The 13086-nt window shown below is 34.3% G+C and overlaps 1 protein-coding gene across 2 annotated transcripts in view; it reads left to right on the forward strand.

Moving 5' to 3' along the window:
• Nucleotides 1–13086, forward strand: part of wake (wide awake) — a 492350-nt gene that overhangs the window by 304775 nt on the left and 174489 nt on the right. For both annotated transcript variants that reach the window (XM_065364759.1, XM_065364768.1), the window contains exon 5: nucleotides 4373–4568. In XM_065364759.1, coding sequence (XP_065220831.1) covers nucleotides 4373–4568 — 196 coding nt within the window. The remainder of the gene's footprint in view (nucleotides 1–4372; nucleotides 4569–13086) is intronic.

Genomic DNA, 13086 nt, shown 5'->3' on the forward strand with positions numbered 1-13086 from the left:
CGTTTTGAAACTTTTTGAGCGAAAAAAGTGGCAACACTGATTCTTATGATATCACCAAAAAGCCTTTCAAAACCCCTAACTATACGAAAATGTTTCATTTTGACAGGTATCGCGGTTATCGAGTAATCCACTGCTGAAATGGATGATATTTTAGGTTCACTGAAAACTTTGACAGCCCCTGGCTGCCTTTAAAAATGGGCCAGAGGGCTGCGATTTGCGCCATTGGTCATCCTTTCGAATAGTCTTTCTGCAGAAAAAATTTTAAAAAAATCGCCGCCCCCCACCACTTCTTGGTCCAATTGACGTGGAATAACCCTCATTCTAAAGTAATCGACTGACATTTCGAATGATTCAAAAATATCTGCAGATGAGTTGTTGGCGCAACAACAGCAACAGCAGTAGCAGCAATGATGCTGGGAAAAAGTGTACTTATATTTACTTAGCACTGTATAAACTTTTTTCAACGACAATGACAACGAGAACCGAAGAAAGATTGAGAGCATTTTGAATAAGAAATTTCTCCGCGCTAGTGCAATGCGAAGTATTTCAAAATGAACTATATACAGAAAGACGTTTCGACTTTTTTGCGAGACAAGAGTGTGTATTCTTGGCTCGGTTGTATGTTTGTAAATGCTTAATACCCATTTAGCTCTACCAACAAAACGTAAAAGGCGACTTTGAAATGTTTCATTTTACCTCCTCGTCTGTCTATCGCAGCTGAAGGCGGAAGGACGAGGAGAGGTTTAAGTTCAGAGTTCGAACGCTAATGGAATGGTACGCTGCGACGCCGATTTAAGCGAAAAGAATAAGGGAAGAAGGAGAGAGGTGAAAAAAAACAAATAGGCTGAAAAGCGATAGGAAAACTTGGAAGTGGTGAAATTACCCGGCAGGACGGGTATCATTTATGGAAATATTTATCGTACAAATGCACCCACGCGCAGAGTGCAAACAGACGAGATAATATGTCGGTTGAAACAATAACGTAATCAAGTAAACGAACAATACGTCGTCGTCGCCTCCTCATCGTCGTAGAGAAGTTTAATTAAAATTTAATTTTCCTGATTTAATAAGACTATAGACGATGTGTAAATGCCGAATTGCCGAGTATATGTTCCTCAATTGTTCGAAATCGTTTTTAATTTTCTTGCTGACGAGTCTCGAATGTTGCGAGTTGATTTTTAAACGTTTTCTTAAATTGAGGGAAAACATTAGAACGGGGAGCGAATATTTAATGGGAATGGGTGGATCAGACTAGAGGGAAGGGGTTGAGACACATTTAGCATTAGATACCTAATACATATGTATTTTTGGGTATTTTTTTTACTCCTCTGGTAAATTTGTGCCTAAAGCGATGGAGTGGGTCGCAAAGATGATGAATGAGCTTTCATTTGGGTGTTGAATTTCATTTTCACCTTCCTCTGCAGCATTTTTTTTTTTTTTTTTTGAAAATTAGAGAGTTCAAAAATCCTTTGGAGGTTCTAGAACGGTTCGAAATCATGTCCAATCGACTTGGGTGGTCAACAATAGGCTATAAATCAAATATTTGGTTAAATTTTGACTTTTCTTTCCCTGGCCGAGAAAAATTTCCAAAGTGCAAAAAATCAAAATACATAAAAATTGCCATTGCTTTCTCAAAAATTTGCAAAAGTTAACTGAACTGAATGCTGAAATTTTATTTTATATTATTTTATGTTTTTATTGATTCATTCTTTCATTCTGTCTTTCCATCTTTCTTTCCATCTTTCCATCTGTCCATCCTTTCATCTTTTTGTATTTCCATCTTTCTTTTCATATTTCCATCTGTCCATCCTTTCATCTTTTCGTCTTTTTGTCTATTCATCTTGTGGTAGGTATAGGTTTTGATTATCAAATCAAATCAAATCAACTTTATTTTTCGAAATAGGCAGAATTGCTGCATTTACAATGTCGACTTATTTACTAACAAAAATATATAAAACTAGACACCTGCGCAAGCGCAGCTGTAACAGTGTGCGTGGCCTCTTTAGTTAGGAAAGCATAACCCAATTTTGGAAAAGGAGCACAACGCAATTTTGAAAAAAAGCACAACATGGTTTCGAAAAAAAGCACAACAAAATTTCAAAAAAAGGTGCAACTTTGAAAAAAGCACAACGCAACTTCAAAATAATAAGCACAATGTGATTTTGAAAAAAAACACAACACAATTTTGAAAAAAAACACCGCAAATTTAAAAAATAGAATGAGATTTCAAAAAAGATCACAATACGATTTTGAAAAAAAAGCACATCATAATTTTCAAAAAAAAGCACAATACAACTTTGAAAAAAAGCGATTGGGATTTTGAAAGCAGAACGCAATTATGATTTTAAAAAAAAAAGCACATCGCAAATTTGAAAAAAGGCACAACAGGATTTCAAAAAAAAAAACAACGTGATTTCGGAAAGAAAAGCACAATGTGATTTTGAAAAAGAAGCACAACGTGATTTTGAAAAAAAAGCACAACGCAATTTTGGGGAAAAAAGCACAACGCGAATTTTAGAAAAAAAACAACGTGATTTTGAAAAAAAAGCACAACACAATTTTGAAAAATAAAAGCACAGCGCGATTTCGGGGAAAAAAGCACAATGCGATTTCGGGAAAAAAAGCACAACGCGAATTTTAGTAAAAAAAGGACTATGTGATTTTGAAAAAAAAGCACAACGCGATTTCGTAAAAAAAAACAACGCAATTTCGGAAAAAAGCACAACCCGATTTTGAAAAACTGCACAACGTGAGCTTTGAAAAAATGCACAATGGGAGCTTTGAAAAAAAGCACAACGCGAATTTTAGAATAAAAAACACAACGCGATTTTGAAAAAAAGCACAACACAAATTTGCAAAAAAAAAAGCACAGCGCAAATTTGAAAAACAGCATTGATGTCATTTCCTGATACGATCTGTTCCTGAGATTATTTAGGCTTCCTACCTACCAGTTTATGACGTATTCTAATATTTTATGACTTTGTGCTTCACGATATCAAGATCCCCATTAAATTGTGAATTACACTCGGTTCACAAGGCTCCTTAGGAAAAAGTCATGGGTCATAATGTTGGTGGATAATTGTACGTATTTATGCAAAGAAATGCAATTATTTCAAGAATCAACAAAAGTAATGTGTTCAAATATGCAACTCACCCCCTACATTGCAGACGTGGACGCCTAATATTACTTTCTCCCCTACACCTTCATTTCTTTTTTTCAAAACACGAGTTTTTTCAGTAGGTAGGGTATAATTTATGCATAATTTAAGGTAAAAAAAATAAGACTCGCAAATTTTTAAAATTTTGGCTAAAATAGCAAGCCAGAATTTTTGGAAATTTTTTGTCAAACAGCAACATGGAAAAAGTGATCATTTCTACTGCTACAAAGGAAAAATCGGTACCTACTTTTACCTACTTTTCTCGCTTCTTCGCCAGAAAATTGTCAAAAATTTTTGTTTTTTCAAAAATCTATATGAATTTTTCTTTTTAACAAAATTGCTAAGAATTGTCGTTTTTTTGCAAAAAGTTCAAAGTCTTATTTTTTTTCCAAAAATTGTCCCGATCGAGCACAATATTTTTTGCTGAAGTTGCTTAGAACCTTTTTTTGTCCATGATTTTTACCTTCTTAGAGGTTTTTTTTTTCTTTTTGAAAACTGGAGAATCCGAAATTTAGCTGGGGGCTGTAGAACAGTTCGAAATCATCACCAATTGACTTGAGAGGTCGAAAATGACCTACAAACTAAATTTCAGCTTTCTAGGTCAGTTTGGTAAAATTTTGATTTCTTTTCTCATTTTTGACCCAAAGCATTTTCAAAAATTGACCAAATTTTAGCTAGTAGTGCATTTTATAGGGTATTCTATGGATTTCTATGTGTCCATTTTTCAATCCAAAATAATCTAAATTTGATTTCGAAAGCAGTGATTTTGTGTGTAGGAGATTTCTTAAAATATGCGGAGACAATTTTTTCACGAGTAAATTTTCATCTTGGGATTTTTTCATTCATTTCCAAACATAGAATTCTATCAAGTGGTGAATAGCAGCCAGCCAAGCTTAATAAATATTAATACTTACCTCGAATTATGTAGGTGGCATAAATGGATAGTAATTTTCCCACCTTATAATACCTCTTACTTTAAACACAAAACGTGCGACAGTCGTGTTTGCAAATTACTCAAAAGCTATAGAGCTAGACAGACAATTGCTTCTGTACTCGTACTCGTAGGTGTGACTGACCAGCAACTCCAAATGTCTGGTGGTTTGCGTCCCATCATTTATATTAATATCTCAACTTTCGGCCGGGGTCAACATTCCTACAACATGTGCCATTTACCTAGGTACTACAGTCGCAAATTTCCCTCTTTCGTGTTACAGGTAACGCAGAATGGCCGTTGAACTGTCACCGTCTCAGTTCGCCGGATCCGTCGGCCGGATTCATGGACGATTTGAAGATCTCATCGCCTCGACACTCGAATGCCGGATTTTCCACAAAGTTTTCCAAATTCTTGGTACATAGGCAAGATGAAGGCTCGATATCAATGGGCTCGGAAAGACGTCACAGTTGGGAAAGGTAGGTACAGTAATTTTATTTCAACTTTTTTCACTCCTCACCCCTCACTCCTTTAGCTTATTCGTCGATAGTCCGCGCAGCTTTAAAAGAGATCGTCTTTCGTGGGCCCTTTATAATACCTGTATCGAAGAAATGATGAAAACTTTGCGAATTACGCCATATTAAATTATCGAAGATAAGCACGTATTTCGCGATAGAGTGTCGATTTTCGTCTAAAACTTGAACAATTCCGCCCCCGAGGTGTTCTCGAGATCCAATTCGACTCGATTCGATTCGATTCGTACTCGTACAAAGCGCAATTTCATTTTATAACTGCTCAGGTCGTTTCATCTCGGTTCTCTTTTTTTTTTCTATTTCTGCAGCATTTCCTGATCGGCTTTTTAAGTTAAATAGGTTAGGTAGGGATCTTCTACGTTGGTACCTTGAGCGTATTTCTTCGTCATCGAGTTGAAAAAAAGTTACCAGCGTGCCCACGCTTGCCATCAACCAGTGCCAAGAAATCCAACAACTTATTAAATATTCGCATCGACGACGTGGTTTTTACACTCGGGGTGGTTTTTTTCTTCTCGCAACGTTTCGCGTATTTTAAGCAACAGGTACCCTTCCTACATCGTAGCCTCTTTCAAGCGATGCTTTTGGTTGTGTACACGTTATTAAAGTTATAAAGATTAAGTACGGTGAATGGCTTTTTGAAAATTAATTGCCGAGATGAGATTTTACGAGATGAAAAAAAAATTGGCTATCGCGAATTAGTTATTTTCGCATCGTAGAATGTCTCGAGGTGATTATGTTTCACGTGAGCTAATCATTTGGTTATAGTGAGTGTTTCTCGAAGGATGAAGAGAAGTGGATATTTTCTTTTTTCGAGTCTCGTGGTGAAATTATCTACCTCTTTAGGTTTACGCAGTTTTTTTTTTTTTTTTTAGAAATTTTCATTATTTTTGTGAAATTTTTCGTTTTATATGGGAATTTATTTTTAATCAAGTTAATGAAGCAAAAAATGGTCGGTGCTTGGTTTAATTTTTTTCGTAGAAATTCGGCTTTGTATGAGCCAAATTTTTTTGAAAACTGAAAGAAATTCGACAATTTCCAGAATTTTTTGTTTACAAAGTGAATTAATGTCAGGTATTCTGATTTAAGACATGAGGGATGAGAAATGAGCTGGAAAAAAGGGTTTGAATGCTGCCAAATTTTTTAAAACATTCTAAATAAATGAACTATACTTAATGATTTTACAATTTTTTGAGAATTTCAACATCCCCCCCCATCCCTTTCAAGTCGGAATTTCTGAAAAAAATGCAGTGCAAACTTATCAAAATGAGTCAAAATTTTGCAAGAGAATCAAATATTTCCACGAAAATTTTTTGGGCATTTTTTAAAAATTTTGAGCTCAAAATTTCATTATAATTTTGGGGGATTTTCGAAAAAAAAGTGTGTTGTGACCTATCAAAATGAGGTTAAACTTTGCAAGAAATTCAAATATTTCCACGTAAGTGTTTTTTGAGCATTCTGAAAAATTTTGAGCCCAAAATTTGATTATAATTTTGGAGATTTTCCAAAAATGTGTGTCGTGATTTATTAAACGAGTTTAAATTTTGCAAAAAATTCAAACATTTCCACGAAAATTTTTTTGAGCATTTTTGGAAAATTTTGAGCCCAAAAGTTCGATATAATTTTGGGTGAATTTCAAAAAAAGTGTGTTGTGACCTATCAAAAAATAAGTCCGAATTCCGCGAGAAATTCAAAATACCTACGTGCATAAATATTTCCACAAAAATGTTTTTTGGGCAGTTTTGTAAAATTTTGAGCTCAAAATTTCATTATAATTTTGGGGGGTTTTCGAAAAAAATGCGTTGTGACCCATCAAAATGAGTTTAAACTTTGCAAAGAAATTCAAATATCTCTACAAAAATATTTTTTGAGCATTTTTGAAAAATTTTGAGCCCAAAATTAGGTCATGATTTCAAGATTTCTTTGAGGTAGGTATGTACAATGCGACCTATCAAATTAGGTCGAAATTTTGCGAGAAAATCAAATAGTTATTTTCACGAAAATGTTGCTCTTGGGCATTTTTCAAGAACTCTGAGCCTAAAATTTATTAATAATTTTATTTTTGGAAAAAGTATGACGTGACCTATCAAAATACTCGGATCAAATATTTTGCGAGAAAATCACATTTTCCCTCAATTGCGTTGTTTAATCTTTTTTGAAAAAAATAAATCGAGTAAAATAAATAAATTTATGAGCCACTTTATTGCGGGACAAATAAATTTGGTTCTGAACTGCAACTCACAGATTTTGAAAAAATGGTCCAAAATGACTTGACATCATGTCCAGTTGACAAAGCATGTTGTGATTAAGGTTCAGAGTGAGTTATGGCTTTCACACTTGATTTGGTAATGGTAACATTTTGTAGAACTTTGAAATGTCAAAAATCTGCTGGAGGCTCCAGAACTCTTCAAAACGGGTTGAAACTGCTTTCAATCGATTTGACAATTCGAAAATAGGATGCATCCCAAATTTCAGCTTTATTTATGTCGGTTTGGTGAGTATTTGATTTTTTTCTCTCATTTTTTGCCCCAAATTTGATTTTTAAAAAATAAAAATTTACCAAAAATCAAAAATGAACTAGAGCACCTGAAATTTTGACTGGTGATGTAATTTTCTATGCTTTTTGATCAGACGAAAAGATGTAAAGACAAAAGGACAAAAAGACGTAAAGATGTAAAGATGAAACAACCAGGGTTGTACATGTTTAAAACAAAAATGTTTTAAACACGTTTAAAACACGTTTAAAACAAGTGAAAAAAAACAGAACGATGTTTTAAACAAAAAAAGCCGTTTAAAACTGTGTTTTTTTTGTTTTAAACGTGTTTTTTTTCAACTCCAATTTCCTTAAAAAACCACGTTTTTTTTAGTTTTTTGTTGAAAAAAAGTGAAATTGAACAAACTGTATTTTTGGAGGCAAATTTTGTGTTTTGATTCCAATTTTTCAATATTTCTTGAGCTTTATAGCGTTTTTATGACGTCACATCTCAAAAATTCATGTTTGGTGAACCCAAAACAAATGAATTTGTGTTTAAAACACATTTTAAACGTGTTTAAAACGCGTTTTAAACACATAGTTTTAAACACGAGAAAAAAACTGTTTTAAAACAAAAAAAACGTTTTAAACAAAAAAAAACGTTTTTTTTTGTTTTTTTTAAAAAAAACACGTTTTTGTACAACCCTGGAAACAACGAAACGACTAATGACAAAAACGACAAAATGACAGAACGACAAAATGACAAAACCAAAAGCTGACATAGAACTGACAAAATGACAGAAAAACGACAAAACACCAACAACCGACGGAAAAAATGACAAAAAGACAACAAAACACCAAAAACTGCCAGAAAAAAATGACAAAACGACAAAAAAAACGACAAAATGCCAGAAAGATGACAAAACGCAAGAGAGACAACAAAACGACAGAAAGATGACAAAACGACAAAATGACAAAAGGACAAACAATGGTAAAACGACATAAAGACTAAAAGATGAGCGACGAAACGACGAAACGACAAAACGACAAAACCAATAAATTTTTATTTATATATTTATTGGCGGGACAGAGAACTGACAAAATGACAGAAACGCGAAAAAACACCAAAAACCGACAGAAAAAAATGACAAGAAGACAAAAAAATTACAAAATGCAAGAAAGATGACAAAACGCAAGAGAGACAACAACACGACAGAAAGATGACAAAACGACAAAATGACAAATGGACAAACAATGACAAAACGACATAAAGACTAAAAGATGAGCGACAAAACGACAAAATGACAAAATGACGAAACGACAAAATGACAAAACCAATAAATTTTCATTTATATATTTATTGGCGGGACAGAGAACTGACAAAATTACAGAAAAACGAAAAAACACCAAAAACTGACAGAAAAAAATGACAAAAAAACAACAAATCACCAAAAACTGACAGAAAAAAATGACAAAACGACAAAAAAAAACTGACAAAATGCCAGAAAGATGACAAAACGCAAGAGAGACAACAAAACGACAGATACATGACAAAACGACAGAAAGACAACAAGACGACAGAAAAACGACAAAATGCCAGAAAGATGACAAAACGACAAAATGACAAAAGGACAAAATGACAAAAGGACAAAATGACAAAAGGACAAACAATGACAAAACGACATAAAGACTAAAAGATGAGCGACAAAACGACAAAATGACAAAACGACAAAATCACAAAACGACAAAATGACGAAACGACGAAACGACAAAATGACAAAACCAATAAATTTTTATTTATATATTCATTGGTGGGACAGAGAACTGACAAAATGACAGAAAAACAAAAAAACACCAAAAACCGACGGAAATAATGACAAAATGACAAAACTGCCAAAATGCCAGAACAACGACAAAACGCCAGAGAGATGACAAAACGGCATAAATACTAAAAGATGAACGACGAAACGACAAAATGACAAAACGACAAAAGGACGGAAAGATGGAACGACAGATTTTATTTATAGTTCAAAAACTTTTGTGCCATCCCTGAAAAGTTTCCGTATTAGAATCAATTTTTATCTACCATTTTCACCAAAAAAAAGTACCTTCAACAAAAAAAATGAAAATTTCTGTCAATCATCATTCAAAAATTGAAAAATCCTAAACTTCGGCTTTCTGGCTCAATTTTGTGAAATTTTGATTTTTTTCTCATTTTTGGCCCAAATTTGATTTTTAAAAATTCACCAAAAAATCGAAAAATCAGTTTGCTGAGCATATCTGAAATTTTGTCTGTGATGTATTTTTGCATGCTCTTTCGATCTAGCTTTTTCTAGTTGAAAAATTTTTTGCACGTTTTAGGATACCTCCCTTTTTTTAAATTTATTTTCATCATTTTCACCAAAAAAAAAAACCTTCAACAGAAAAAAATGAAAATTTCTGTAAATCACCATTTTCAGATTTTCGAAAAATCACAAAAAAAATACCAAAATAAATTTGGACAGCTGAAATTTTGGTTATGTGGGTTTTAGGCCATGCTCTTTCCAAAAATCACATTTTTGGTTAAATATTAAAGTCATTCCATAATTTGAAAATTTCTCGAGTGACGTCAGTAATCAGTAGTTCAGTACCTAGTACCTACCTTATACTACCTAGACCTACTTCATACTCCATATCCAAGCTCACGTATCAAAAATTTAATAACCATACAGCAGATAACTCGAGTTATTCGAGCGAATGCACGACTAATACACACAATGGTGTACTTATATTCATAAACACATACTGTATCGTATCTCTATATACCCTGAAGAGCTCTGACACTTACTAAAATTTCAATATACACGCAATAAGCCTGTGTATATGCACGAGAGAGCGTACCAGATGCTACGACAATTTAACGAAAACATTTTATTTAATTTTTCTCGGTCACTGCGCTTTCAATTTATATGAATATCAAATCATAACTATAAGTATAGTCGAGCTACCTGTTAAAGAAAAACGTGGGGGAAAAAAAGCAAAAACACGCCTGCCGATGAAAAATTCCCTCGCTCAGGCACAAATACATAAATCTAAAATGAGCGACTACTCCACCCTGCTTCCTCCTCTTACTACTTGCAAAATCCAACTGCCACATTTCGAACGAGAGTTTTTTTTCCCTATTTCTTTACAATTCCACTTCCACCATCGCGTCGACCGAAAATAAACGTAAAGTTATAATTACGTGGGAGAAAGCAATAAGTTGTAGAGCTCGTGAGGCGGAATTTTTTTCCTCTTTTTAGTACCTACGTGTATTACAAACTATAAAGACAAAAATTAATCGTGTTTTTTCAGACTCGTTCTACTATATCGACGAAATCAATGGAGAAAAGATAGAATAAATAATGAAATACAGACGACAACCGACGTCGACATCGCGAACAAAAAAAATTAACAAAAGCAACAAAAGCAAAAAAAACAACAGTAGGTTATTTGAAAAACATACAAAGTCATTTTTTTGCCATCGTTACGCGAGATATTCGGTACAATATTTTCGTTTGCTCGTCGCTTTTCTTTTCGTCAAATTGTACCTACGCTTTTACATTTTCAAAGCTCGTTTTTCCGTTTTTTTTGTGCCTTTTTTTTCAATTTCGAGCAACTACAATATATTTTACCTAAGATACGTATGTATTTTGGAAAGTTGACGAAATACTTCGTATTTGGGAGTATCGGGAGTTTATATTTAGACGAATTTTCGCGCCAATAAAATGACGAAGACATTCTAATCATATTTTCAAAATCCTAAAACGAACGGTATTGCTGGCAGAAAAAAAGTGACATTTTCGAGTTTGATCAAAGTACCTGGCAATATGTCACGCCTGATTACCTATTCTGAAAAGACGATTTCAAAATTGAACGTCAGTTTCCATCTTTGTTGAAATTCGAATGGGATTTACGAGTAGAGAGGAAATCGCGAGAAATGAGAAATCTTCGGTGTTACGGAGAAAAAATCCACGCGAAGAAGTGAAAAAGCTAGAAAAATAAGTTTGTCGCGTTGAAAACGAAGTAGTTTTGAAGTATAAACTGCATTTTGAGAAGCATAAAATTTGGTACATGATGCACAAGGACCCAAAAAAAAATTTCCAAGTAAGGGAAGCCCCCGTGTAGGGATGGGTTAAGAATATCCTTATGGTACCCTCAGCCTGTCATAAAAAGCGACTAAAAGAGGACCAGGCAACTGCGAAGGCCTAGATAGCAGCCCTATCACCCTGATATATCTGGCATGGCTGGTAACCAAGTCAGACGAAAATCAACCTTACTCAAAATACACAAACAACAGGAAACGGATGGAACTATGGGATCCCAGGCGGAGGTGAACCCCTGGTTAAAATAAAAACGCACGCAAACGAAAGAAAATACAAATTCGGAAACTGGAATGTAAGAGGATATCGTTACCTTAATGCCAAATCCGTGTATGTCCATCAAAAACAAAATCATCTTTTTGCGTCACTGATAAGACTCTGAGAAGCCCTGAATTGAAAATTTTGCATCCGAGTACAGTTAAAATGCACCACCCAAGATGCACAAAGCTGACTGATGTTCAATCAGAACTCAACGAACCCTTCCGAGCATATCAAAACCTTATCAGTGATGCGTAAAAACATACTTTTTTGTATGGACATACTCGGATTTGGCATTAAGGTAACGATATGCTGCAGCCAAGGAAGCAGAAATAAACAAAATTCTAAGCAGCAGAAACATAGACTTTGCTGTGATGTCCAAAACAAAGAAGAAAGGAAGTGGAACAATCAAATCTGGAAATTACATTGTTATTTACAGCGGAGTTGACAAGAAAACCAGAGCAACAGGGAGAGTGATGTTACACATACATAATAAACACCGCAAAAACAACAACTCATGCAACATATGGCATGAAAGAATTGTATCAGCAAGGATGAGATTGAAAAAAGTCTTTCTTACAATAATCGGAGTATATGCACCAGAAGAGGGAAGCGAGGAACAAAGCAAAGAGTTCTACGAGCAACTACAGAGGGCAGTACAAGCAGTAAACCCAGAAGATAAATTGATAATAGCAGGAGACTTGAATGCTCAGGTAGGAGATAAGCGTGTAAATGCAGTAGCTGGTATGTATGGAACAGAAGGAATGAATACAAATGGTAAGCGACTGATAGATTTTTGCACTTTCAATGGACTAAGAATCATGAATACATTCTACCAATACAAAAAAAAATCACAAGATGACATGGAGCAATACAAGAGGACAAATGCTCAATGATCCACCATTTTATAGCCAACGAAAACGCTGCAAAGAAATTCTTGGATGTAAGAACATACAGAGGTCTAGAAATAGGCACTGACCATAATTTTGTTCAAGGAGTACATATTGAGAATGGAAATGACAAGAATACCAGCCAGGAAAAATGAAAAGAAAATCAACACAAGAGCCCTGGATGACCCAACCAACCAATGGCTGTACTAAAGACGGATGAATATCATAAGTGAAGAGATACCAAAAAGCCAGGACATAGAAGAAGAATGGAAAAATATCAAATCCATTGTGACAAAAATGGCAAAAGAAAGCATAGGGGTGGTTCCTTGCAGAATCAGGGCAAAGCGAATAAAGAATTGGGACAACAAAATCCAAGAACTCATACAAAAGAAAAGACAGGCATTTAGAAAATTCATGAGCACAAAAAGTGAGGTTGATGGTGAAGAATATTGAAAACAGTTGGCAAAAGTCAAGAGAAAGTCTAGGAAATTACAGAGAGAGAGCTGGGAAAATTTCATCACATTCCTGGAGCATGACACATACAAGTTATGGCCAAAGGTGTATAACATCATAAGGAGAATTGACAAAAATTTTAATGAAAGAGTAGGGTTGTTAAAAATTAAAATCAATGATGCAAAGGAATTATTTTGAAGAACTCTGGAGTAATGAAAATGTACAAGATACAACGATAGAAGATGAAATTGTGATCTGTCACGAGAAAACCA

Source organism: Planococcus citri, chromosome 1, assembly GCF_950023065.1.
Source record: "Planococcus citri chromosome 1, ihPlaCitr1.1, whole genome shotgun sequence".
Taxonomy (NCBI): Eukaryota; Metazoa; Arthropoda; class Insecta; order Hemiptera; family Pseudococcidae; genus Planococcus; species Planococcus citri.